Source organism: Anopheles stephensi, chromosome 3, assembly GCF_013141755.1.
Source record: "Anopheles stephensi strain Indian chromosome 3, UCI_ANSTEP_V1.0, whole genome shotgun sequence".
Lineage (NCBI taxonomy): Eukaryota > Metazoa > Arthropoda > Insecta > Diptera > Culicidae > Anopheles > Anopheles stephensi.
The window spans coordinates 62,349,015-62,375,682 of NC_050203.1; the positions used below are offsets into that span (position 1 = coordinate 62,349,015).

General features: G+C 45.7%; 2 protein-coding genes across 2 annotated transcripts in view; one reads left to right on the top strand and one right to left on the bottom strand.

Moving 5' to 3' along the window:
• Nucleotides 1-26,668, bottom strand: part of LOC118509321 (protein tiptop) — a 155,768-nt gene that overhangs the window by 72,399 nt on the left and 56,701 nt on the right. The window lies entirely within an intron of this gene.
• Nucleotides 301-2,300, top strand: LOC118509322 (protein Cep78 homolog). The gene is made up of 5 exons (XM_036049786.1): nucleotides 301-690; nucleotides 769-959; nucleotides 1,040-1,617; nucleotides 1,683-1,835; nucleotides 1,897-2,300. The coding sequence occupies exons 1-5, from the start codon at nucleotides 405-407 to the stop codon at nucleotides 2,192-2,194; spliced, it is 1,506 nt and encodes a 501-aa protein (XP_035905679.1). The 5' UTR covers nucleotides 301-404; the 3' UTR covers nucleotides 2,195-2,300.

Genomic DNA, 26,668 nt, shown 5'->3' on the forward strand with positions numbered 1-26,668 from the left:
CAAATGAGTGTCGCTCTTGTGAGAAAATGATTCTTGGTCGAGAAAGTGAAGCGGCCCGAGATACTTTACCGACTATGCGGGGTGTATTAAGCGTATTTTATGGTTTTCCTTCTTTTTTTCGGCCATTTTGGTGTTTTGCCATGTTGATTTTTTGTTTCGCTGACTATTTATTTTTTAAGAAAGGTTTTCGAACAATAATTGTCCTATGATCTGAAATAAATTAAAAATTGTTTTAAAATGGGGAAACTACATTTTATTCCTAGCAGCATTAGAGTTAATCGAAGGAGCCTTTAGTCTTCCATCTCATCATCAGTTTCGTTCCGATTGTACACCAGACCGGCTGCTAGTACAAGATAAAGCACAACAAAAACAATTGAAGAACAGGACACGAAACCACTGGCATAATGTCCAGCAATACGAACAACTCGAACACAAAGCCCAATGGCCGCAGCGAGCGCCGTAACCGCCAGCGCAATAAGAATTTCCACCACCGCTATCTGGCACTGTGTCGCTCGAAGAACTTTCAACCCTTGCCGGAAATCGTTAAACCGAAGCAGAAGGACCAAGTGTTTCTGGATGTGTACGGTGATCGGTTCAAGGCGTACGATTGGCAGCTGATCGAGGATGCTTTACGCGAGGATAATTCCATAAACCATTTGGCACTGCGTTTACGAAAAACGTATACCGAAGGTATGCGCTAGTTTTTACAACGTTAATTGCGTCGAAAATGGTGTCTGAGTTGTTATTGTCGTTCCCCCACACCCTCAGGTACTGACGGTTTAATTCCAGCAAGCGCGTTGGAAGGACCGGGAACGGAGAAAACCATTTTTTTGGACAAGCGTCTGTACAAGCAGCTGGTAGACACACTGGCAATCTTTCTTCGGACAAACAAAGTGGTGAAGTATTTCGCATTCGAAGGATTCCCGCTGGCAGGTGTGCGCTTGTGCACGCTTATAACGGTAAGCATAATGTATGGAGCATCAGCGTACGAGCGCGCTCGGTAAATAAATCGCGATTTACCACTCTGCCACCGACTCAGGGCCTCGTGGACAACACTTCGCTGACCGAGCTGAACCTTGCCAGATGCTCCATCGGCGACGAAGGATGCAAAGCGTTGTGCACCGAGATGAAGTTTTTTCCCAACCTGCTCGTGCTGAACCTGACCGCGTGCCAGTTGACGGTTAAGGGATGTCAAGCGATTGCGGAGGTGATCAAGTTTCAGAAGATGCAACGTTACGCTACAAGCTGGGAGCAATCGTTGCGCTATGGTGACATTAAGGAGGATAAGCTAATGGGCTTGCGATACCTGTACCTGAGCCATAACCCGGCCATCGGGGACTACGGTTTGCTTGAGCTAACGGATGTCCTGAAGGACGATGCCTGGATCCGGCAGATTCATGTGTGCAACTGTGGGCTGACCGACACCGGGGCACAGTTTCTAATTGAATGCTTGAATATGAACGCTGCGATCGAAAAGTTCGACATCCGCGACAACAACAAAATTTCCAACGAGGCGTGTCACGAGATCCTTGTCAAGTTAGGAGTGAAGGTGGAGGACGATGGTTCAGATTCCGGATCGACACCCAAAAAGTATCCAAAGACTATGGCAGGATTGAGGTTTGTCTATTAGTCTTTGGCTGAGGAATATACTTACAAACTGAATTTGGTTTTTTTTTTTTCAGGGAACGCTGTGAGTACCTTGAAATGCAACTGAACACCGAGCGCAACAGAAGAAACCACTTGGAGTCAAAGCTGGAGCAACAGCACCTGCAACTTGGGGACTATGCTGTACAGATGAAGGAGCTGCAGCTTGAGATGAACGCATTGATAAAATCGTATGTTGATTGTTAACTTTTTGTTTCACACTTTCATACACTAACTTGGTTCTGTTCTCAGGCGCAACGATGTATTGGAAATGTTGAGAAAGGTTGAAACTAAATCGGTAAAGGCAAAGAAAGGAGGATCTTACACTCCTTTGCGAAAGTCACAAAGCGACGCATTTGCAATAGTGAGCCAAGGAGCTTCAGCTTGCGAAGCAGTCATGGCTTCAAAGTCTGAAATAGTTGTTAATGCAGAAAAGGATCCGCATCACGCTCATGCTTCATTTGCTAATCGCATTATTGAACGGTCCATGGGTGATGGTGGTGGCGATGGAGTTGAGAAGGAGGCTGAAGCTTTGCCAGAGAAATTCTAAGTTTTGGTCCTTATCTTGGTGTTATCAATGTTTATCAAAATTATAATGGATGCTCTATTTGTAACAGAAAATATATATTTTTATACATCTTAACATGAAATACTTCTCATTCTTCTAATTAGTTCCCGACATCCCACTACATAATGACATTCTTGTACAGATTTCCAAAAAAGCCGATTCCATTTGTTTGCCGTCCCTGTTTCAGATTCATTTCTCCCAGCTCGCAATCAGATCATCGGGCATGAGTGCTGTTGATGTTTATCCTAATCGCTTTAACGTTTGTTTGTTGCAAGCAAAGCCAGAAGCAACAGGAGGCTCGACTCACGCCACTACCGTGCACAGATGACTTGAACGCAGATTGTAGTGAGTAACTTGCATACACAAACAGATTGACGATGATACATGATGCGTCGTGCGTGCACCACCATCAACGGTTTTCTGTTGCGTACTGCAGCTTGGGCTAAGCCGTAGTCGACTGTCGGTTGGCCTCTTTATCGTCGAGCTGATTCATCCAATTTTTTTTGTGTCTGTACGCCCGTGCGCTGGAAGTCTATGCATCCACCTCAGAAATCTCCACTATCATACTGTCAGTCAGGCCGTGTCTATGGGATGGTGGATTTTTTGCGATCTCTGCTTCACTCTTCCGCATCGGCCGTTTGCTGTTTTGTCCATTTGCTTCGCCAGGTACTACGTCAAGCCGGCTGACGGATGCGCGGGTTGGGTGAGTAGTCCTGAGTAGCTTTATGCTGTGCATCATCCAGTCGTGTGTTATGCAAACGCAGGACCTGCAACACGTCGCTAATTTTTCGATGCCAGTGCTTCCTACACCGGTGGCATTGGAACGGGGCCAACCGAACGCCGATGCATAGTTGCATGCGAAGAGAGCCAAACCAGCCAACGGAAAGACCACAAGCATTCGTCACGGCGCATTGCGTCTCTCTGTTGACGCGTTTCGTCGAATCTGGCCGGCCGGTCGGTTGGCTGGCTGGCTGCATCGTTCGTCAGGGCGCTATTTATGACGAACGGATGGGGTGTGAAAAGTGCGAAAAGGCCGTAGCGTTTAAGCGAAGGATGCGTTTTGGAGCGTCCAGCGTCAGGATGTCTGTTTGTTTTTCCGAGTCAACATGACACCTGAGTGTTGGTTTCGAGCACGTCCTGATGGGGCGTGCAGCAGAACGCTTTCTGCCAGCGATGAAGGGCTCTACGTTTGTCTTTTGGGTGGTCTGCATACGATCTCGTTCGATTCGTCAGGCTGCACTTGGCGGTGCTGCAAGGTGCAGGCTCGCTAGCTAGCGGCCACGGCATCATGGCTTATGCAAACATGGTGCTAACCTGGGAGATGATTCGCCTATCCTATCAAATGACCGCATGCACGCTGTTGCACGCTGTCGGTCGGATAGGGTGGGCTGTTTGGGCTGACGTGGTAAGCACAGCACAGATAATCGTTCGCATAAAGCACAAAAGTAATACAAGTGCTGACCTTCGAAAGGAAATGCGAATATAATGAACCACATGCTGCACAGTCATGGCCGCAATAAAGATGCACTGACCCCGACGAGTGCAGAGGGGTTTTAGCGATGAGCTATAGTGATTTTGAGGGTTCATTTTTTTGTTAAGTTTATATCATATATATGGCACATTACCATGAAGTTGAACTAATAGTATTTTTGTCTTTTAAAATGTTTTATCTTTACCAGCGATCACCTGTAGCGAGAAAAATCCTCTGCAAGATGTCCTTCTTTAAACTGCTTTTAATCTCTGAACCACTGTTTAACATCGCCCTTCGCTTTAGCTCCGTTTTGTGGCTACACCATCCTCCCTGTACAATGTATGTGGTCATTTGTGCTGACAGGATATAAAGCACAAGAGTTTACCTCGTGTGTGCAAAATAGATGCCGCTAAACCTAAACCAACGCTCCCTCTCACGATGGTGGGGGACCTTTGTCCTGCCGCCAGCATGGCATTGCCTGCGTTGGTCACCAGGGTTGTGTAAAAATCAACAAATCATTTTGAGTTATGCCACGCTTGATATGGTTCCGGTATGTACGCATGCAAGCGGCCGGCCAGTATCAAAAACCTTGCCAAAGTGAACTAACGCGGGACAGGTTGACATCGCGTTGAAGAGCGTCGAGCATCGGTTCTGCAGGGCGTGTGGAGGTGAAATGGTAAACTCTGGCGTGCAATTGAAGGATTGAGTGACTTGACCGCAGACAGTGCGATAGATTTTGGGTCGTCCGTGGCCAGCTGGGCCGTGTGGGAGGCCGAGAGTGGCATTCATCATTCGCGACAATGCCTGCATCCATCAGGATGCCGAATGGTCACTTCATTGTGTGATTTCGGTTTTTCGGCAGCCCGAATGGAACGCACATTTACAGCACCGAGCACGTCAAGGGACATCTGCGTCCCGTTCATTGTCCGGGGACACGAAAATATCAAACAAATGAATGATGGATTATTCATTACACGCCATGAATATGTGGTGCCCCAGCTTCTCGCAGCATATGGGAGATAAAGCGACCGGATGTAACGTGAGCGCTGTAAGTTTAGGGGCGCTGGCGGTGAGATGGTTCGAATTTACATTGATGACACGTTTATCCATTATGGAGTGTGCTTGTCAGGGGGGGAATGCATATTTTGGATACGATTTATTTTATTCCAATTTGAATTTTAATTTATGTGTATGTGTGTTTTTTTTGCATCATGATAGTTGCAGTTGGAAACAATTGTATCATTTTACCAGTTACATTTTATCGCCCGTTTTTTCGCTCTTACTTTATTTCTTTCAATTTGCAATTATTTTTCATGTGCAACCCAACTACTACAAATCACAATTAAAACAATTTTGGCCAAATGTGCCATTTAAATCAATTTTCTATCAAACAACGCCGGCCACCTCACTGCATTGGCCACCTGTTTTACATGGTAGATCCGTAAACATGATCAAAAATTCAATTTATTTTGATCTCGTCAATTTTCATTGCTCGTTAAACTGATTCATGTTGTCTCTAAAAAAAAAACAAACAGCAACAACAAGCTAGACCCAATATCCGTGTCCGTGCACCGAGCACATACTTTGATTATCGTTGTTTTGTTTTTTGCGATTCATAAAACGCTTTTTGTTTTCCATTTTCATTGCACTTTTCCACTACACCGATCGGCCTAGCACTAGCAGGGCCGCTAGTTTGCTGGGTGCTTTATTCATTTAAACAACGTAACCGTGTACCGAACGCATCAGGTGCATAGGTTAATTGAGTCTATCACATTCCATCAATAACGGCACGGTCGACCGAAGCGTGGCACGCAGCCCTTTTCCCCCCTATCAGCGGACCGGGAAGGGACCGATTGGAACTGCTTCCGGTAGTGGATAAACAAACGCTGCTGCTTTCAGCTTAAATATTTCACGGTGAAGGTTTTTGTCACCATCAGGGAGGGTGGGCGAAAGTGGCCCCCTTCCGTGCTATTCGTTCGGTACCATCGCCAATTTCGTGTTAAAGGCAAACAAGAAAAGAGCAAAACAAAAAAAAACTCCAGTTTACGTTAAGAACGAACGAAAATTTGTCGAAATTTTGTCGAAACGAAAGAAGCTTGAAGGTTTATAATTCTGACACCATCAATGCACAGCGGTGTAGGCAGCTGAGAAAAGTAGCACAATTTCATGATGGCCATCAATGTCGATGTTGTCAACGTTGCTCACTATTAAGCAATGTTCCAGGTGTGTGTTGAGGTGGTTTGCGGGGGAAGAGGTCCCGAGCTGCGAAACAGGCGAGGAGCCGTATTGGAAATCATAAACGAGTAAACGATTGGTAACGTGACACCGATCAGTTGTAGTATGATTTGCAAGGTGTCATCGTTCAGTGCTACTGAGTGAAAGGTGTTTATAGTTGGGACTTGGGGCATGGATGATGGGCTGCTGTTTAGATGACATTGAGAGTTTTTCTATTTTTTTGGCAACATGCTTGGAATGTCACAGCAATCCACTGATGGGTAAATAGTCAAGCAAAAAGAAATACATAACACTGGTACTTTGGACATCCATAAGCCAAGTTTACACTTAAATTACTTAGGTGGGTTCGTCTTGCAGCCATGGTTCTTTCAATTACTGTTTGAAATGCAGATTATGAAATATAGGTTTTGAGGCTTAACGGTCATCGGAAAATGTTGACCAAATGTTCTCAACGGTCATCGGAACAAGAGATTGCGTTGTCTCAGAGACTTCGTTCATGTTAGAGATTTTATAGTCGAACTATCCAAAGGCATAGTCATCGGAAGAACTTCATGGTCTAAAGCGTCTGGTCATGTAAAGGTTCATTTTAAGCCCAGGACCCAGAAACATCAGAAAGTTCAGCTCAAAGTCATTCCACAACAGGCCTCCAGAAATCTGCCACTAGCACTGAGCATAAGAATTGTACAATTGGGGTTCGGATAGTACTGGAAGACATGGGAATTGAACTGTATGATTTAAAGTATAAATAGCTTCAATTCCAAAAATCATCATTCGATTTGTTCTTGTATTTATAACTTATTGCAATTAAGGTTCTTATAAACCTGTAAATAATAAAATGGTAGTGAAAACTTCTTGTAATTGTACAGTCCACTGTAACTCCTGTTTTTAACAGACTTTTAAAAGTTCTCTGTAACCATTTTACACAATTCGGTAAATAAATCCACACCTCGAAGGGTGCCCCGTGTGCACCAAAACATGTGTTAATTTGAATATTTTTGATTTCAAGATTAATTTGATTTATGTGTTATTTTTATCTCGCGCATTAAAATGATATTGATTAAATGTCCGCGTTGAAATTTTCGGTGAATCCGTAATTGCTGCTGTCACACACTGTTGTATTCGCTGTACGTTGATGTTGCTGTTATTGTTGCCGCTGCCAGTGCTCCCAGCCCAGCGCAGGGGCAGCTGAGCGCCCACCAAACTGTTTGCCTTCTTGCAGCCGATGGGGGTGTTACCCGATGATGGCAGTATTTGGCTGTCACGGTTGTCCCTCCCGGTGGGCCTCGCACTTTGCTCGCTTCGTGCCGGTGGCCGATTCAACGTGTCGGCCGGGTGTATGCAATTTCAAACGACAGGTGTACCCAACAATCATGGTGCCATTTGGCCTCGCGGGTGAAAGCGGTAAAAAAGTGGGACGGCGAGAGGGGGACGGCGACGGGAGCGCCCCGAGGCCGATAGAATCGTGAGAGCTGTGATTGAATGTGTACATTAAAAATTTTAATTCATTGTCCGGTGATCCCTGGTGCTGCCGGGGTTCCAAATTGGTAAGAACGATCACGACCCCGGCAGGACGGTTGGGCGCTGGGCTATAATTTAAAATGGTAGCTTATCAGCTTTTATGCAATTCATACAGCGCGGCGGCGGCGGGCATGCGATGGCGGCCGGCGGTTCGATCGATTTCGCGGGTGGCTTTTTTGACAATATATTTTACGCTACGATGCATACTGTTCGGTGAGCGCACAGATTCATTATAAAGTTGAAATGCATGTACGTTCGCCTGTGTCCAGCAACCGCTTGGGGTCCGGGGTCTGTTTGAAGTGTAACGGGTTGCAACCGGTGGGCGGGCGTCGGAATGTGCGTAGCAGTAATGGTGGAAGATTACGGCTGAAACACGTATAGCAGTAAAGCGTACTGGCCGGAAGCCTTGTCCGAAACTGATGGCCCAATGAACTGTCGATCGCTATTTGATACGTTGAATTATGGGCGGTTGGATGCGTAAAATCATTCCCCAACGAATCATTAATTGTGATACAGAACTCTGTTTCGTTGCATTATGGGTTCCGAGTGCCAGCGCGCGCGGAACTCTTGCAACGGGTCAAAATGTCACGTTTTAATGTGTGATAATTTATTTGCAGCCTGCACTAGACAATCGATTAGGACGTGTTAATGCAGTACACGGTTCAATTTATGTGTGTGTGTGTAAATTATGAAGCTTTTTTATGCGGAATTTTCATTCTCTGAATATTTACAATCAAAAAAAGGTAATTTTGGCTTCATAATTGGAAAATGCTTTAAACAAATCATGTGTGTTCAAGAGCATTTGCAAAAACAAGAGTGCAAAGAAAGGAAATCCGTAGGTTTAGGGATACACCGGGCGCATCATTAATCTTGTCCAAGAAAGCGTGAAGTCATCAACGACGAGCGAGAAAGTATACGCAACCCTCCCGGTCATCGTGCAGCACAGTGCGGTCTAGTCGGTTGCGGTGTGTCGGTGGCAGGAAGAGCAAGATATATTGGGTACATGGTTAGCAATATTGAAGAGACCGGGCCCGGTGACGATGCTGTCACTGCTGCTGAGATGCATTCCAGGATTGACAAATTGTGATTTACACCGTTGATCCCGAGGCCGCGTCATGCTCGGAAATATGTGGACAGTCACCCACCTATAATACCCACGGAAGTACTTGGCGCAGTGTGCTGGGCAGCAGCAAACGCAACCAACCGCCACGGCTTGGCAGACACTCTTTAACAAGGCGAGTGGTGATAAATATACCATACCAGCACTATACTTTTATTCATCGTCATATATATTTTATTATTTATACCGAGACACACACAGCACTTCAGCATTCTTTCATCTGACAAATTGATGGTCAAGCGTCGCGAATGATGGATGATGGACATTGCCGCTAGTGGTTGACACTTTTCACACGAACGAACTGTGAACGAACTGCTCTTGGGGCTGATGGCACCCCTCGTTGGTAGTGTGCTATACAATGCGTCAATGGGTAAATTTAATTTTAAATCCGAACGAAAGAAAGGTAAAGCTTATCTGGATTTCTTTAAAGAACGATCACAGCTTGTGGTCTTTTTTTGCAGCCCGTCTGTGTGATAATCAGCGGATACTTTTCGGTGAAACTTCATGCAAAACAGTTCCGTAACATCTTGTTAGAATGCACAGCTGTATGCTGTTAACGAAATGGAGAAATCAATAGAAGATTCTGAAAACCTGTCTGTCATATGATATTTGAAAGTATCCAATTGCATTACCGTGCGACGCGTACCATAAAATACACAGAACGGCGCAGTTGATGGCAAATATGATGGACAGGACAATGACCAAAACTGCATCGCAGATCCCCTTCACTTAATCTTGATAAGCGGGCGAACGAAACGAACGAGTCCTCCATTAATCGCATCGCGGAAATCGATTGCCATCTATCTGGCCGGCGCAGATACACGGTGAATGTGGCGTACACAGTGTGTCCCGGTGTCACAAGAATCTCCAAATCGTCAATCACTCCAGTTGCGCTTATGATCACAGTTTTATCATCTCCACCGCGTCGTCTTTGTGGAGAAATTTTCCAAGACCCAGCGGCAGGATGGGGGGGGGGGGGTCGGATGGTAGTGGGTGTGTTTTTTTTTGCATCTCCCTCGGATACTGTGACCGTGTCTTGTGCCGCACCCAATATAGAGTCGATTCGATTATAAGCAAACGTTGCCGAGCGTTTGCCCACTCCGTTCTGCGTCGGACGGACTTCGGAGCCGTTGTTGTCTGGTTGAAAGGCTCACATCTTTATCAGCCTTATGACATCCCACCCCACAAGAACGATGATCCATCGATCTTGCATCGCTCTGAGGTGACCCTTTTCGGTGGGCCAGCGTGTGTCTCCGTGTGAGATGATGATGCTGGTGACGGCAACAAGTACGGCGGCAGTTGGTGATTGTTGTCAATCGTCTTTTCGTCATTTTTATGGTTCATTCCGCATGTTCGCCACGTCCCTGAGCGTCCTCTGCCGAACCAAAAGACGAGAAGAAGACGACGACAAGAAGAAGAAGGCGCAATGGCTTCAGGATATAAATACGTATGTTTCGCCAGTGACTGATGAATGTTTCGTTCTAGACAAATTTGATTTATTGCCCGCCTTAGGGGTGACGTTGGTGCTCGGTTTTGCAGTATTGCGGATATCGTTGCGTCTGCAAGCTACCGACCCCGCACCCCACAAAAGAAAGAAAGACGCCAAAACTATCGACCTAATTGAGCACAATTAATCACTGGTTAGGTACCACCCGTACCACACGACATCGACCGGGGAGAAAACGCAGTGTGAAAATGTCGTTTCGGAACTTTCGGAACTAATCAACGCTGGCCCGCTGGAACGGGTGAGGCGAAGATTTTTCACGTTCCGCTCATACAGTGTCAGCGTCATATTGACGGCACGTCGTACGAATGTGGCTAATTGGCTTTCGATAGAACGATGCAAAACAGGTTATATGGGGTGGACAAATATGTCAAATATGTTGCTTGACTTCACGCATGGTTGGAAAGAAAACTATTCGTCCACAAAAAAGAAATGTTTGTTTTATTTCAGAAATCGCTTTAGCAAATGGCGAAATGGTGGAAGTCTATTAAAGGAAAGAAGCAAAAATTTTGCCCAAACACTATGGTTCGTCGTGCCCATCCTCTTATCGTTCTTCAACAAAGGCGTAATTCCTCTATGCCACTCAATGTCTGCTCGACCTTATTATAGACACCAGCAAAATCATCTGCGGTGGGACCGTAAACATATTTATTACAAGGCGCGAATCACACACCGGCTCATAACACCGTGCGCGTCATTGTCATTCACGCTTGCCAGTGGGTGATAGATGACCCAGCAGACAGCCGAAGCATCATCGAGCCTGAAGCCTCAAGTACCAAACTGTCAGGCTGAGCATTTATCTATTATAGGCGTCTATCATGCCGCCCGAATCGCCGGAAAGCTTTCACTGTCCCAGCGAAAGTGTAAAGCCTGTCCACGTATGATTCTGCCTGCCGAGCAGAGGACCACCGTCGATTTCGTGCGCGCGTGTGATGTTCGTGCGGTCCAGCAGACGGTACGTCGGCGGTCTATAACATTGATTGATACTAATACGACTGAGAGTTATCTTGTCAATTATTCACAGCCGAACAATATTTCACCGTACCGTGCGAGTTCAGCTGCCAGAGCAGAGGGTTTTTAATTGAGACAGCGTCACGAAGTACGTCCACGAGCGTTCCCCACCAATGGTGGTTCAGCGTGTGCCTCATCTTGTGTACTTTCGCACATCAGAGCTAAGCGGATAATCATTTAGAACGATCGGATATGTATAGCTGCTTACTTTCATATATGACTTCAGCCACGAGCGCATACGGAGCATTATTGTACTGAATGTTTATTCCCGAAATTTTTCGATTCAATTGCAACCTGTTTAAATATACATGGCAAACAGGCATCGATAAACGGTTTGGCCTCAGCACGATAATGAGGACCGCAAAATAGCGCCGCAAAACACGACAGCAGCTCATCATCATCCTTCGCGTGTCGTGAGAAAGGATTGATGTGCGGGAAACGGCACGTTAAGATGAACAACGATGGCGCGTACGCTTATGGATACATGACACGATTAAGTCCTTCTGCAATTCTCGCATGTCCATCAATTGACCGGACTCAAGCTGAAGTATGGCTCCATCGATGTCAATCACGGCGAGCTGAATCCCCAGTTTCCCCAGGTGGAATCTACGAGGCCACTATTTTCGGTCCATTGCGATAAGCCGTTGTCGTTGGTCGGGCATTGCCCGTGGGTAGGTCGGGTAGATTGCAATTGGAAACCGCCGATGGAGAACCAACTTTTCGTGCGGCTAGGTTAGCTGAAATCGTTGATCGACTGCTTGGCTGCATCGAACTCCAACAAACTAGCCATTGTCCATTGCTAGCCGGGAGGTTTGAGTGTCGGTTGTTTTTTCGCAATCATGCCGATCGAAAGTGACGTCCGGAGTGAAGACGGCCTCAACAGCCATGGCATTCGGAACCCAGGCAACAGGTTTGTCAAGTGTGGCGCCGCTCAACAGATGTTTTGTTGATGAGGATAAGTTTTCGATCGATCGGTTGAAAATCAATTAAAATTATGTACTCATAGTGACGTGAGCAACATAATTGCATGAAATAATGAGTGTACACTTACAATGTTACATGTCAGTTAGAGTGGTGAAGCTGTACACGTGTTGGAAGCGTGATTGAGATGATGAAGGTCCGATTATTGATTAGCTTGTAAGTTGTTTAAAATTCTAGAAAATCTGCAAAATTTGAATTGTTCCCGGCAAGTTCCACAAACGGTTTTGATTTCCAGAAACAGTCAGGGTCAGATAGTATACTTCTGTCAGCGAAAATCGCTAATGGTACTCGTTTTTTTGTGCCCGTCAACCAAGCACACGACGATACGGCTAATCGACTCAAACGTGTCCAAGCAGACGAGCGACCATCAAACGGGCAAAGTAAATATAGCAATACGGTGCATCGGGGGAATCGTAGGGAAATGTTTCTCATAAAGCAAATTGCCCACTCACTACAGCAGCAGTGTTCGCGCCTCCCGGCATCGCAGGCCCATCGTCGTCGCTTCACGCTCACTTTGTCCAGTCCAAACATTCTGACATGTTTACACCGCGCGCCGGTTTTGAGTTCAGCGTACATCGCGCCGGAAATATCGAGTATAAGACGGTGCGGGCCGACCCGAGGTGCTAGCTTTCTCGCTTGTTCGTCCGGGAGGGGTGGTGTGAGAAGTTGGAGGAGCCGCGCAGGGTGATCCAATGTTTGAGCACGGCAAGCAATCGACTGCGGCTGCTGCATCAATGCTGTCTGACCACACACGATGCCCCGTCACGTCGGTGGGCCCCGTCGTCGAGTGACGTCGTACGACGACGACGACGCACAATTGGCATTGTGTCCTCAACACTTCATCACCCGCGGATTGCGCCAAAGGTAGTCGCCGGGAAGACAACACTCATTCAACGATGCTGCCCATATTCTTTACACTCGTGTGCGAGCATTTGTTTGTAGTTTTATGCTTCATTGCCACCGTGTTCGTTTCGTTCCAGGCGTTCGTCGTTCGCGGTCTTAAATGGGAAGCAGCGGTAACGTATCGTAAGATGCTTTATTTTTTCAGCCCAAAACTCCTCCACACTTTTTGATCTAAAACTTCAAAAGGTATTTTGAGAGTTAATCATTGCGCTGTTGCGCAATGAAGCGAGCTTATTTTTTCCTTCCTCCGTACACCATTGCTGTACAAAAACGGAGCCCCCCAACAATCCAGCAAGTGCGTGTGTGAATTGTTCGGGGGGAACCATAACAACAATGTATAGGGGGCTGCGCTAGCTGCTGCTACCCATGGACCGGTGGCGGTTGATCCGGATCATCGAATTAATTGTTGAATTCAATATTTGATTTACGTATTTATTTACATTTCCATGAAGAATAATTAGACTCCCGTCGGACGACGTCGGTCGGTGCTCGTCGGTGCTCGTCGCTGTTTAGCTGGACGAGTTGCGGAATTCGCTTGCAAGACTCGCAGCCCCCATAACTCATTCGATTCGTAAACAAACAGGCGAGATTTATGAGGCTTCTTTTTTTTCGGGGGATGAAACAATGTGCCACGGGATATTGGTTCGTCGCCGATCGGGCGCCTGTAACAGTGGCAACGTGTTACGTGATCGGGTCCGTGCCAGCGGCTAGCAATCTTTTCTTTTCAGAATTAGATTACTCTGTACGGGTGGGAGAGCGTACTGGAGTGTGCTCATACAGAAGCGGAAGTTGTAAGAAATTATCCCTCGAATGCTGTTTAATTTAATTATTAAATGAGTACATTGCTGTGTTCTCATGCGTCCGATAAGGATATGGGTTAATTTGATGGACAAAACACTGCTTGTTGCGAAAAATTGGAAACCTTGTAGAAAACTGATGAAATGGTTTAAGCTATTTCACTCATAGCCAGACGTTTCCAGTATCATAACTAGCGCCCCAAAAACGGGGTAATTAATTAATGTTATTATTTATGGTTCACCAGAACGTTTGACAACCCGAGCATAAATTACTCAGGTGGAGCATTGCGTCTTGCATGGGGCTCCACCGTTTGCTTGGTACAATCGAAAGAGTGATTGATTGTACGTAGGTCATGATTGTAGCCGTACGGTACAGTGTACCGGGCAGCGATACACCGTGTTACTTAGTGCCGGGTGACATGCAACCGTCATTAATTCTGAAACTGTTGTGCCAATTGATTGCTGTAACTGATGAACAAAGTGATTTGCTTGTGTGATTTTATCGCCACGAGTTGTGTGTGGAAGGGACGGCTCAGCTAAAGCCTTTGCTTAATAGTTTTGTACCATAGAAATTGTTCTTCATATTATGCGTTCTTAACTTTGCATCAGCTGAATTATGACTCAAAAAAATGGAAGTGGGAGTCTTAGCGAAGGATAACATTTCGACTGCAAAACTGGTTCAGTGCATCGTGCCAGAGGATATACTCAAATGAGTCCATCCAATGCTTGTGATTGTTGAGCAAGATACGCCCAAATTCTCCTTCAGGTGAGCATACAGAAAATATGAAAAGATTTTGTATTAAAACCAACACCAAGCTGAAGGTGTGAGAAAAGGTAGCGAATAATGGTGCAAGATAAGAAAACTAGGGGCGGGAAACAACTTTTCATATCCAGTTCTCGAAAGGCTCATAAATTTCGCTATAAGCTGACAATTATCTGGTACGTTGAACGCGTTTCTTCCTGTTTTCTTACCCGTCCAGCTCACTGATTCGTGGGCTCATTTCATATAAAACGATCGAGCAAGGTTTGTTGTTTTTTTTGAGGTGTGCTGGAACAATCTGCTTACTTTTAAGCTCGGAAACTTGAACGATCAATCCAGTCCAAAGATGTCAACTCTCGTCAAAGGCAAAGCGCATTTCACTTTCTTCTGTCGGCTGGTGGGTCTGCTCTGCTCAACGGCAATAAACGGAGACTTTTGGAGCGACCCAGTGACGATGGTGATGGCAATAAATATTTTTAACACCGTGATAAAATTTTATAACAAACTTATTTGCGAACGGTTTGGGGCGGGATAAACGGAGGATTTTATAAAATGTTTCACTCGGTTTAAGGTCGAGACGAGTTATAGTCTAATTAGGCTGCGGACGAAGATGTTTCTTTTTAATGTTCTGAATTAAAAAAAAGGTTTTTTGTACCAAAGTATCAAAAAGTTCTTTACATTTCCTAATTATTCAACGTAATGCAATAAAATAGACCATTTGTTTATCATATTTATTGCTCCTTGAGTAAACTCACTCACACACACCGAAACTGTATTTCTTCGCATGGGTGATGTGGTCCGAGTACCGGATCCACCAAACCTCACCGAACGACATAGGAAATCGTAATTAATTCATGAATTATTGTCAACTTTGCCTTGTCAATCGCACGCCTGTGATAAATCTCAGACGACGGTGCAACGGCGCTTCAGGAAGAGCCCACCGTCTAATTAGTATTTTCAGCGTGTAAATCTTCCCGATTTTCAATTAGATTAATCACCAAGGCCCAGCGGTAATCACGTAACTATGTCGAACAGCTTCATCGGCCTCGACCAGTGGACGTTGCCCATCGGGAAGCGAATCGCCGTCGTCGTCGTTGTCGTCGTGCAGCATCCGCTACCGGAATCGAATTGTCCGTAGAGCGTCAAGCGGTTCGATAGGTTATGGCCGCTCGAAACGGTGGCAAATGACCGGACCCGGTGGTCGGATGTGCGGGCGATACGCAACTCGGAAATCTTGCACTCAGACTCAATAAATTATCCAGTGCACAATTTGAATGCATTCTCGGGCAGCCCCTTGCACGGTGCATCGAGTAGCATCGATTTGATTTGGTGCCGACTTCATCGGGATGTGGATGTGTTTAGAGTAATTAAGTAGAACGAAATAAACGCCACCGTTATGCACTGCCAATGGAGAGGTCCACAGCGAGTGCTCGATTCCGTACAGCGACAGAGAAAGGTGCGTCTTAGAGATGTCATTGCACAACCGTACCGTATTTTGCAGCAAATGACTCGAGCAAGTGCTCAAATTAATTTGTGATAAAAACGGATTTGAAAAAAGGATCTCAAAGACTCCAAAAACAAGGCTCAAACTAAAAGCGATTCAAAAACATTTCTACCGATTAAACAACATCATAAAATCAGCGTGATATTTTCCCCGAAAAGCGTTTGCCATAAGTAATCTAGATTTTTATGACCAAATTGTAAGCCGTGGTCGGTTGGGTCGCGTCACACCATGCCGTCCCGTGCGGAACATACGCTCGCCGCGCGTGTGCTCATATTTTGTGGATTATTTGCATAATTAGCGAATTGATAATCGATTCCATTAATTCCGATTAGCCTTCGTCCCGAAAACGATCGTCCGTCGCTGTCGTCCGGCCAGTTTCTCCTTGAGTATGTCGGTCGCGATTTACCCTTAGCTCAAAATTTCGTTACGTCGCGCCGTTGCCTGGCGCGACATTAAGACGTTGTGGACGGATTGAAAATGTTAATGGAATGTTGGTGATTTATTGAATTCACTTTGTAGGATACGAAAATATGATGAGAGTTTGAGGATGAAACGGAGTCGAACGACCGTTCGACAGCTCGACTGTGTACAGTGATGTGCTACAACAGGTCCGCGGACAGAAACCGAAGACGAAATATATGGTTCATTTTAACAACACTCACACACGCCCAAAATAAAAGGTGATCCAGAGCAGTGGCCCATTACGTCGTGGTGACAACCGGACCGTTGGATAGGGGAAAGGAAAGGTTAAAAAATGCTTACTTTTAAAATTCGTCCAAAAAACCCACCGTCATTTGTTGTTGTTGTTGTTGCTGCTGTTGGTCGATCCACCGATCGATGTGTCCAACATGGTCTGACCGCTTTAAATTCGGGCAGCGTAAATCACAATAACGATTATGATCCCAATCTTCCGGTGATGGGTAGACCGGTGATGCATATTTAGATCGAAACCCATCGCCGCTGTCAACTGCCGCGGCTGGCAGGGCCAGTGGACTGGTAGCGATCGTTGAGTAAATATTCCGAAACGGTCCAACATCTTGTCTCGAGCATAAAGATGAAGAGCAGCAGCGTAAATCTTTTCCACTTTTGCCATCGCTGCTTCCTGACAAAACGAAACCGTTTCGATCCGTCTGTGGCCAGAAATCGCCCCGTATGTCCCGATTCGTGAGTTGTTGGTAGATTTTGGTCGCGGTAACCGTTACGGTCATTCCGGTTGCCCACAGCCCAGCAGGGTGCTTGGTGAAGCGAAGCATTAGCATTCGAATATTTGAGCACCGATGGCCCAGCGAACCGAGCGAATCAATCCAATCGGGATCGGTGACAACGCAACACTGGCGCTACTGGCATCGATGTCATTTTGTCACTGTTTGAATGCTGTTTTTGGGGGACGTTCATAATGTGAGTGTGTGTATTTATTTTTTCGTATCACTAGAAAGCTGGTGACGGTGCTTCGTGGCAAATAAATCAAGAAGCCGCGATGTGTCACCTGGGTTTGTTGAGGTAGCAATTCGAAGGCCTGTTATGAAATTGAGGTGACTTTAGAAACCCAAACTGCTCCTGCTATTTGAAGGAAATGGAATAATTTTTGTTTTTTTTTACATTTTCCATGCAAATGTTTGTTAACCACATTCGAGTTCCCAATAAACCCGATACCATGCGTCTCCATTTGAAGGATGGCGCGCGTTTCATTATGCATGCAGGTTTGAAAAGATCGCACGAAAGATCGACCACATTTCGGACACTGTGTAGCAAGCAGTCCCAAACGCGTCCGAATACAAATCACAAAGCAACCAATCATTTTGCTGCATGTGACTAGAGTCCATTTATCAAACGCGATCCTACGTCAATTAGGTACAACATCGTTTCTTCCTCCCTTGACGTGGTTGTTTTGCATTACCCGAAAATCGATTGATAAAAAAGTGTGGTTTGAAAAAACAGGCATTCACACAGGTTATGGTTACCGGTATAAATCATACACTTTTCCCTTTGCTTTCTCCCCATTGCCATGCAACCAGCCTTGAGTGCAGCGTACTGAAGATCTCCGTAGCAAAGAAATTCCTGCTTTAAGCAACGCCATCGAAAGCACACAGCTCCACGGGGATGATTGAAAACACCCGGCCCGAACTGCCAGCACCCACACAGCTTGCGCTCACTCACACGCACCAACCGATACCGCGAGCATTTATTAAGTTTTCAACCAACACTAAGCATCCCACGAGACCGGCAGTACCGGAATCTGTGGCATTAAAGTTAAGCTTCTTTCCGTTCCGCTTCCGCGAACCGACCGACCCACCGGTTCCTATTCGTGCTGTGAAAAAAGAAGACCCATTCTTCATACGGTCGACAACCGTGTGTTCATTGATGGCCACTGAAGCCACCACTTCTTTGGTGCCAGTCCAGTGCCACGCAATCACGCAGGTTTTAATGAAACCAAACTCGAAGTCTGCAGTTCCGGAGATGGATGAGCAAGGCGTAGAGTCACGCTGATACTTCACGCTGAAAGGGTAGACTCATCGCGAACCGGGCAAGTGATTCCTTCATCCGGCACATCAGGTATTAACAACGGTTTCGGAGGCTCGATGGTCGATGATTACACACGAACTGTTAAATAGTTTTGCATTTCTTCGTATGCAAATCACTGAAGCTTTCCATCAAGCACAAATGGATGGACAAATGAGTCATGGGGAAATATTTCTATCAAAAACGGATTTGTCGATTTGTGTAAGAAAATTTCTAAAAGTTCTGTTTGATGTATTAAAATATGTTCAAATTTTGCTGTACAAATAACCAATGAACAATTATTCTTTTTAATTTAAATTTACGATACGTATGAAAAAATTTTTATTCCACATAATTATGCTTATCAAACGATTTGCCGAACGAACGTTGTTTAACATAATGCAGCAGCTTCAACAGTAAAACGGCCTTTACCTCCAAGAATCGTTTAATTTGTACGGTTGACGATGATTGATTCCAGTGGCAAGGTTCAACGTTTGCTTCTCGCCTTCTTGAGGCGCAACACACTTACAGCCCCTAACAAGGCAGACAACACCCAAGACACGCAAAAAAACACCCACAGAAGCGCATTAAACCTTCCCGCTAGTAGTGGTCTGTAGTGACGTTTAGCAGCCGCAAAAAACGATACTCTTTTCAACGCCAGACACCGGCAATAAGCGCGCAATGGATGGGTGAAAGGTGTGAAGCGAGTGACACTGTGCCTCCATCCAATCCATAGGAGTTTCGTGTCGACAGGACTCCATCATGAACGTCAAAATTAGAAAATTTATCCTTTCTACAAATTGTTATTTATTGTTTCAGCATGTGCAACGGTACGGTGCGAATACGAAGACTGGAAATGTTGGTGAATATTCAGACAGAGTTATGTTTCCTCCCGTTGTAAGTTTGGGTGCAAAATTAAAACCACCTTTTGCGAGCTTATGCATGCACAGGGGGTTCCGAACGAGTTCCAGTGCTAACAATCGCCCTCCATCGCGGTCACCGCGGGACGGATTTGTTTCCCGCTCGTCGGAAAAGCGAAAACTTGTGCTGGGTGCTCACCTCACCGGTTGCGTGCTCGACTGTAGTTTATTTTCGCTTACCGAACCCGTTACTCACTTGCAAATCATCGTACCGTGTGTTGTCGGGAGCGACGGTGTTTCTTCTGTCAGCTTTCTTGAGCAGGGCCGTGGCTGATTGTGGCGGTGAATGGCGACGGTTTATGGGAGTCAAAGGTCCTGATTTAAGTGGCGCATGCAATGAACCCGTCTCGGCACGGTGGCACTAGACTCACGAAAATGTCGCAGGAAGAAAAAGGATTGACGGTGATAAGGTTAATCAGCAGCCTGACGAACGGTTTCAATGCTTTGCACGAAGAATCGTTGAAATTTCAAAAGAATTAGTGGATTATTTATGTGTCTAATTTATACTTAAACTTACTTCAAAGAAAAAACTTCACAATGAGCTTGATGTGAGGCGTATTGTAAGAGAAATTATTTCACTCTCCAACATGCTATTTTGGTAGAAACAAAGCGAGCTAAATTCACGACGTGTGACAACCACTGCATGCGAGAGGTGACAAATGTCCGAGAATGGAACAGTGAAGGATTTGTTACTTCTTAAAACAGAGTTGACCGAAAGACGAGAATGAGAAAAAGCGGACGCTTACCCATCGTATGTATGCCAGGGGAGGGGACTCTCGTTTGACTTGCAGTTGGTAGTAAATAATTGTAACTCAATTTGAATACCACCATGCTCCATTTAGGTTGACGAGTACACGACAAGAAAAAGGATGCAAATGCGCACATCGGTGGGCTGCCATCGGCACTACTGTTGGCCGAAGACATTGCAAAAGCACAAGACCTACCCGGTGTTCAAGTGTAGCTTTGGAACGGCCCCACTACATCTAGCGCCTGGGATGGAGCGTTTGGGAAAAAGGGAACGGAACAGTAGTTTGTATGCATGGTACATCGTGTGTAAGTTATCAAACCTCTACAAGTGCTTCTTAGTGCGACAGATGCGTACCGGTCGAAACAGACCGAGATGGGATACATAAGCACTGTCGTGCAGTAGCAGCAAGTCGGTACCTACATTCGGCAAACGAGACAAACGTTAGCCACAGAAGCTGTTCATTTCGGTTGACAATTGACAGATGCTGAATTATTGAGCTTAGGAAGCACCAGCGAAAGAGAGAGAGAGATGCGATCTATTCATTCACATTCATCCCGAGATGCATCTGCAGCTTGCCATGCATCCAAACTGCGCCGAAATCAATTGACCCATCCATTGGCCGATCATCCTCACGCGTTTCAATCAAAGTAAGACATCCCAATTTACCTCAAAGTGGTCGTTTGATAGATTTTCGGGCCTCGTGTTGTCCTGTGTGACGACGGCCCACTGGCTGTGGGACGACGAAAGACAAACATCAGCGTCACACATTAAGGAACGAAAGGCCCACGGTACGGCTGCCAGAAAGAGTGGACGGCAAAGTGGACGAAAAATTGCCAAGCCAAGCGAAATGTGTCTTCCGTTGACATGCGACCGCCATGAATCTGTTCTGTTCTTGTTCACCCTCGACCTTGCCGGACGGGCTGACGGACTGCGCTGAATGTACGGCACCGGAACCGATTGCAATGGTACAAACTTTCGGACGGTGACAATTAGGAGTAACTTCTTCCCTGTGCTCCCCGTGACGTAGTGCCGTACCAAGGAAGCAATCCACACACACACACACTCACAACCACAGGAAAGCGAGTGGAATCTGATAAAAGGCCGCTTTGGCTGGCTGGCTGGGCCGTGTACAGCCAGCAACGAAGAAGAAAAAGTGAACCGGAAAGAATCCGGGAAAGCTGACAGGTAAAGTGGTCAGCCAGTGACATGCACATGCAGACATGGACGAATCGCCAGTATGTCTTCGAAGGAAACCTTGATTTTCCGCTGTTAACGAATCGGTGGGGGGGTTTGGGATGGGATTGCAACAAAGCTAATGACAGTTTCATTAATTGTTGGTTGATTATGAAGTTTGAACAGTGCGAACAAAAATTTGTCGTTAAACGAAGTTTATGTAAAATTTAATTTAAGAATAAAAAAGAAGGTATAAAAAATGCAATTTTAATATGAATGAATGAAGCATTTAATATGCTAAATAAAATTTTATATTACAAACAATAGTACATGTAAAACGTTCCTGACGTAACAAGCGTTATTTGTACAGCCGATTTTTATTTATTTCCCGGCTTACCAACTGGCACCACCAACACGTCCTGGCCTGCATCATTCGAACCCAGAAAGCAAGCAGTAGTAGATGCCGTCGTAGCAAATGACTGCGGTGCAACAAGATTGCACATTTTCATTTCACAAACCACCGTGTGGTGTGGTCAGTGTGGGCAAGTGGGAAAATGGAATGAAACGTGCCTGCCTGCCCGTCGGAATCAACCAATCTGTCACAGTTCATCTACTTAGTAAGGTGATTTGCTGCCACATGAGGATAATCCGTCTGCTCAGTATTACCATAATGTGACATAGTTCTTTCTTGTGACATACGGCACAGCACGGCTAACCGTGTGACAGCTACCCGCTACTGACGAATGTCCAGGCTAGCTTTCTAACGATGCCTTCCAGATCTTGTAGAGCCCTTGAGTTGTGAATGCGAAACATACGCTTGGGAGCGTTTTATAAATCAACGCTTAATAAATGGCGGTTGTCATGAAGCGTTTCTTTTTGCGTCCCCCGAAACCGATGCATTGTGCAGGTTCAGGAAAGCACATTGTTAAACGGTGCAAGCAAGTCCCGGGTTCACTGAGTAGTTATTTCCAAAGATTGAAATTAAGAAATTTTTCATCAACACAAACACAAACATGAGCATTATAATTTTATCACTCACATATTTCATCTTCCCAGTGGGTGTGAAGCGATGGTTTGTGTGCGATAAAAACGCGCAAAATTAAGTTTAATGGTTACACCCCCGTCTGGTTGCCGGTAAGTGAGCGGGGCCAGAATCGAGTCCAAAACGGAAAAGGAGTGAAACCATCGCGGGATGCAAGCGAGCAAGTCAGAACCCGCCACGAAACGGTCTAAAGCGTGGCTTCAAGAGTTTCATAAATCTTGAGAGAATATTATAAATTTTAGTCCCAACCGACAGAACCACCTGCAGGGCGCCAGGTATGTTGCTAAATAAAGTTTAAGTATTATTATTATTATTATGGCGTTGCCCGAAAGCGGCAGTGACGGCAATGATCATGTGTAGCATGTGCAGTATGCGCCCGGTTATGGGAAACCAAGAATTGGTTCGGTGTGTAGCGCATTTGGTTTTTGGAAACTTCATTTTGACAAGCACGTGTGAGTGAAAGAGAAATGTTTTGCAAAAAGCTTTCTACAAAACAAATGATTTTATTTTATACGTTTGACCATTTGTAAAGTTTACTCATCGAACCATGTATAAAACCATGGGACGGGGATTCAAATCCCATCCGGACCGTTCACCCTAGGTGAGGTAAGCCAAAAATGGCAGGCATGATCTCAGAGATCGTTAGGCCAAGAAGAGAGGAAGAGAGAGGCAGACATCTGACCATCTTTTACTAAAATTTATTTTCAAACTCTAGGTAAGACAGGCGAATTTCATTTCAAGCTATACGAGCCGATGTCACACCAATCGTTGTGACCGGCTGGATGGTGATATATTCGATACTCAATTTTAGTTCAATCAATAACTCAAATTCTCCACACTGCCATCCTGTCCGTCCACTCCTTTACACGCCAACCCGGTACACATCACGTGGCTCCCGTCTTTTTAGCACAGAGCGTCTTAGATCCATCATGCATCATGTTTGGATTGGGAGCGCTGCAAGACGAAAGTATCAATCACTGTCATTTGCATGAAACGCACCACTGCAATAGAGTTGGCGATCGAATACCTAGCGATCCGAGGGAACATCCCATTTGGTACTGGCCGATCAGAAAGGGGGTGGCCGAGGTGAGCAGAAATTGCATCGGCATCGTCCCATTTCTAATAAATCTTCAAATAGCACAAGACAACTCTTCACTCATCTTCCATCAGTCTCCGTCGACTGAGTTTCCTCCAGGGCTCCATGAAACGTCAAATGGAAGAAACGCGTTTGGCGAATGTGAAGATTTTCCGTACCCGCTCGACGACGACGACGTCGGAGTTACGGAGGCAAACATTTTTCTTTCCACCCGGGGAGCGCTCTGGCGCTCCGGAGTCCTGCTGAAAAGCGTGCACACTCGTGCACACGGTCTAGACGCCCAGAATCTGGCCTCGGACGAGTGCTGTCCTTGGCAACAAGAAACGTCCGGCTTGGCAGCAGACGGTTTTGATTGAAAGCTAAGGGATTTCACAATCAATTCACACTGCAACGATGACGGTCGTCTGGCGTCGAATCAAGACAATTTTCTTGACGTTCGTCCCACCGTCACCGGAGTGGCCGGCGTTCGTGTCCGTGTGCAGATGGTCAGTTGCTCGGTGCAGCATTCGTTTCTGACGTAATGCTGCTGCCGCCTGCTACTTCCGGAGCTGCCGGTGCACGGACGCTCGTAATTGGAATTATGTCTCCAAACGTTTGCGAGGGACTTTGGTCCACATGAAATTGACACATCTCTTATGGATAGTGGATGGGATGTTTCCGCATCTCGCTTACTACCGCCACCAAGCAGTGCACACCCAACGGACGATCGTGGTCGTGAGCTGCCTGATTTTCAAACGATTGCAGTTGGTGTGGAAAATTCGCCCGGGGTTTTTGCGGAAAGATTGATTATTGCGTCAGTAGCTGCTGCGTTTCCAGTGGATATATTTTGGAGGCGGCCAATTTTGTGAATCGAATTTGTTTGTTTGATTGGCTTGTCAATCATAAGTGTTACATGGAAATGAAAAACATCTCACAACATGTGGAAAAGTTTAGGATTGAAATGCTCAAAAAGATAATTCTTTTCTTGCATTGAACAATCGTTTTCAAATGCTCCATGTGTCGGACGGGTCTAATTCATAGCGATTCATTCGTTTGTATTTGTTGTTTGAAGGACTGTACAGCTGGGTGCTCTTTTCCCCAAAGCTGATCAGCATTCCTGTACTTGGGCGAACAGCAGAAGCCTGGCAAGTGATTATGCTTGTCCTATTGCGATATTTTTCTTCCAATACCATCTTCAACTTGGTCACTGTTGTCATTTGGGAGGGCGTTAGCATTATCCTCACCAGAGCGCATTGTCCAGTTTGTTGTTCTTGCAAACCACATCGATATCCAATCGAGAAACACTTTCTTCACATTCGCCTTCCCTCCTTGTGCCTAATATCGCATGTTTTTTCGTGCTCCATCCATCCACTGGCACACACACACACCAGCAGACAGGATGAGAGGATTAAGCTGGGCTTTCAAAGGGTGATAGTATTGTTATCCTTTCGGGCGGTATTCGACGATTCCCAAGGGTGTGATATTGCTTCACCGGACGTGGTCCTTAGAGTCTATAACTCAAATCCAGACAACGAATGCTAGCAGACGAAAGTGTCCAGTGTCCGGCTAGTGCTCAAACTTTGCCCGTGTGATGGAGAACGCTAGATAATGGGTGGGGGGAAAAGGGATAATCACAAGCAGTGCTTTCGTGTCGGTTTGGCCGGTTTCGAAATGCAGATGAATGACCAATGGCTAGAAAATGTTAAAGGACCAATTTCGAAAAAGAGCCAATCCGGAACACGTTCGTACCGGGGAATGAATAACCAAGTTTTCGATCAAAAATAATGCACGGCCTTGTGATTGAGATCGTCGCGGCGAGAAATGTTTCGGGAGGCGTCTTTCGGGGTAGGAGGAGTTGAAGTAGGCAGACGAACTCATACTACGCTATCTTTTGACGTGTTTAAAATAATGGAATACGAAGGAAAATTAGATTTTGATTGGTTTGAAGCTGTGCGATATTCAGGGTGAATTCAATTGGAAGAATAATATATTTCGGAGACTTAAGGTGAGGAGATCTAATGCTTTGGGCATGTCTTTAAGACATTCAATTATGTGGACCTGGCAACATTACGATACTGGGACGGGTGAATGATGTAATTTTAATCAACTGAATATAGTTAAATAAAAGACGTGATATCCAAATAATTTTCATAAAAAGTTAAAGAACGAAACATGCGACAAATAGTAAAGAAAAACTACAAAACATAGCATTGAAAACACAAATTACATATTTGCTTAATGTCTCATTGATTCCAGCAGTCTTGATGTGATGTTGCGGTAAATGTCATACCAAATTTGCATACCAGCCAACGAACGTAACACACAGTCTATGATATGGCCCGATACAAGAAGACACAGCGCAGGAACAATATCTCACCAACCATCCGTCGTTGATGAACGATGTCAAGTCAATGTTTAGCACTTGTTTTGAACTTTTCACCAAAAGTCGTCGCTGTCACTCGCGCCTTCGCTGCGTATCTTCGCTGTTACACTTCACTGCATCATCGTGATCATTATCACCATCACCATTCGCAGGCGGTGCGAAACCAACTCGTTCGTCGGGAGGCAGTGATTTTCACTACCGCTACCATCGCTGCAGCCAGAAACGGACCGGCGAACAGTTATGCTCAATTTTCGGGGTTTGCAAACTTCGACCGCGCACCATTCGCTGTTGCGCCTTTGATGCATCTCATCACCGTCAACGAGAACGCATCAGTGTCAGTCTGGCCGTGTACAACGGTTGCGATGTAGCTCGTTGTACGAGCTCGTTTAGGGGTTTGGAGCACAAGATGGATTACAACTGCAGTGCCGCCAAGTCAAGCCGGTGCAACTTCATCCTAAGACACTTGATGAAGAACTGCTGACAGGTGTGTGGCAAGTACCAACCGTACTGCTTGCCGCTTAGGAGCAGGAAACCAGTCTGGATGGATGGATGGATGGATGGCTGAATGAACGGATGGATGGATGGATGGGTGGACAAAGGTTGAACACGCTGAAAACGCCATTCGCTGCTCGGGGGACAGGAGTATATTGCAGGTTTCTGTTCGGCGATCCGTATCATTTTCTACTTACCTTTTACTCCGGCAATTTGTAACCCGTCTACAACCGCTCGGCTGATGTGCCGCGACAGGCGAAAATGTCGCGAGTTGTTCAATCGTCTCGCAAGGGACAGTAAACGACGCGAGCAGATTTTGG

Bases quoted from the DNA above. Each gene is read 5' to 3' on its own strand.
- LOC118509322 (XM_036049786.1), top strand. From the start codon at position 405: ATGTCCAGCAATACGAACAACTCGAACACAAAGCCCAATGGCCGCAGC. The intron at 960-1,039 runs GTAAGCATAATG...CCACCGACTCAG, and splicing joins GCTTGTGCACGCTTATAACG to GGCCTCGTGGACAACACTTC. The intron at 1,618-1,682 runs GTTTGTCTATTA...TTTTTTTTTCAG, and splicing joins AAGACTATGGCAGGATTGAG to GGAACGCTGTGAGTACCTTG.